At 39.3% G+C, this 2,267-nt stretch overlaps 1 protein-coding gene across 1 annotated transcript; it reads left to right on the top strand.

Moving 5' to 3' along the window:
- The first annotated feature begins 655 nt into the window (after positions 1–655).
- LOC110743343 (protein BRICK1) lies at positions 656–1,551 on the top strand. The gene has a single exon (XM_021938848.2). It carries the CDS (start codon positions 701–703, stop codon positions 926–928), a length of 228 nt encoding a protein of 75 aa, XP_021794540.2. The 5' UTR covers positions 656–700; the 3' UTR covers positions 929–1,551.
- The last annotated feature ends 716 nt before the right edge of the window (positions 1,552–2,267 follow it).

Raw genomic sequence — 2,267 nt, 5'->3', positions numbered from 1 at the left:
CAAGGAAAAGTAAAGTAACATAGATTTCTGGGTAGAATGTCTTGCATATACCAACATACGAGTGTTCCTCAAATAACCATGGACATAACCAAGAGTATGTGAGAACGGGGAAAGAGAAATCTGTAAGAGAAAAATGTCTGAGGAAGATATCCTCCTCACAGTGGAATTTTCAAGGATTTCCAAGGGCAATCACGACAGTGAAACCATGCTGAGAAGATACACTAGGGGGTGAGTTGCCATTCATTGCTATATGAGACGGGGTGGCCTTGTGGGATCCAGGAAGAAGAATTCAAGATACTATAAAGACCACCACATTTGGAGAGCAGAAGATTGGAGGTGAAGGTGAGCTTTAGAACAGAAGGCGTTTCCTTTGGCAGTTGTGGATTGAAGATATATCAAGGCTATGCCTGGGGTGTTTAAAAACAGCAGGCAACTTATGGGGGCTTTTCCTCCAAGAAGCAGATCTGTTCCTGAAAAGACAGTGAGCGCACGATGACACTCCTCTCTCAGGCCCCACTGGCGCCATTACCACTAGGAAAAGACAGTTTTCCTCTTTTGGAGATTGCCTATTATTTACACAAGTAAAAGTAAATGGCCACTGAGCCAGGACTTAAACTTGGCCTTGCTGGGCTCCAAAATGCTAAAATAATAGATTTAAAGAATAGGAAAGTAGGCAGTCGCTCTTCCTCAGGCGGCCGCCATGGCGGGACAGGAGGATCCGGTGCAGCGGGAGATTCACCAGGACTGGGCTAACCGGGAGTACATTGAGATAATCACCAGCAGCATCAAGAAAATCGCGGACTTTCTCAACTCGTTCGATATGTCTTGTCGTTCAAGACTTGCAACACTAAACGAGAAATTGACAGCGCTTGAACGGAGAATAGAGTACATTGAAGCACGGGTGACAAAAGGTGAGACACTCACCTAGAACAGAGACGTGCTGCTGCTGGGAAGTTGCTTTACACAACACAGGCCACATGGGAAAGGCCCCAGCAGCCTTCAGCTCCTTCCTTTCTCCTTAAAGAGCAACAGGGCTTATTCTTGTTTTTCTTTTTCAAAAGTGTGGCCTTTGGGCTCTGCCATCTGGGGTGTGGTGTGTTATGTGGGGAGAAGTCCAGAGGAACTGTTGGAAACGACATTAGGCATTTTACCTTTTCAGTAACATTTTATAGATCTACTTGTCAATGTATTTGAGACATTCACAGCCAAAACCCTGGGACTCTTTGTGAAGGTCCTCCCCGCCTCTATCTTTCTTTCTCTCTCTCTCAAACTTTCCTTAGAGTTCTCATTGCCTTTGCACTGCTTCTGTGAACAGTCTTTATCTCCTCCCCACCTTTGGTGGGAAGTGGGGGGCAATCCTGGCCAAGACACTCATGCCCTGGCAATGTGGCTGCCAGAGAATGTTGTTGCAGACCCACCAGTTTCTTGTTGATTTGGGGAGGTCAAAGCCAGGCCCCCACTTGGCTTGAAGGGACATTTTTAGACTTTTCTTTCTGTCACTTGGGAGTGTCTATGCCTCCCATATTTCCCTAATAAACTCAACTTTTTATCTGAAAAAAAAAAAAAAAAAAAAGAATAGGAAAGTAATAATGTACTGGCTGAGAGTAGACATTGAATCAATTTTTAAAGGTTTAAAAAATTGTTATATATATGGATGTAAAAATGACAATGTTAATTTTTGGAAAATAACATATGTGACATTGCGAGAATTTTAAAAACCAGAATTATAATCTTAGATTACATGAAAATGAAACCAAGATTTGAGTGAGAAAGTAAAGTATGGTAATGTTTTCATTTTGCATCATAAGGGTTATGACAAATATAATTTTGTTCTTGATATTGATGAAGCACTTAAAAATTAAATACCCTTCCAAATAAACTGTGGATTATTAAATATACCAAACTGAATTTATCAAATATATAAAGAATGATAATGACAATACTATATATTAAAATTTATGGAACCTGTTCAAAGCCACAATTAAAAGCAAATTTACACCATGAAATACTATGACTAAAATGAGGAATGAAGATTTGCAACAAATAAATTAACAAATAGTTCAAAAGAAAAAAGAGGTAGGAGTTAAGATATATACAGAAGTGAATGAATGTAGGCAAAATATAGCAGAAATCTATGAAAAAAAGAAACTCCTTTCCTTATGTCATTCAAAGCCATTTATATAGATGTTAATAAAATATGGGATTACGTTTGAGATCACTTGATTTAAAATATTGAATATGTGGACCCCTTGAAATTAATTTTAGAA

The sequence above is a fragment of the Papio anubis genome, chromosome 3 (genome assembly GCF_008728515.1).
Source record: "Papio anubis isolate 15944 chromosome 3, Panubis1.0, whole genome shotgun sequence".
NCBI lineage: Eukaryota > Metazoa > Chordata > Mammalia > Primates > Cercopithecidae > Papio > Papio anubis.
This window is presented reverse-complemented; position numbering and strand designations above follow the sequence as displayed.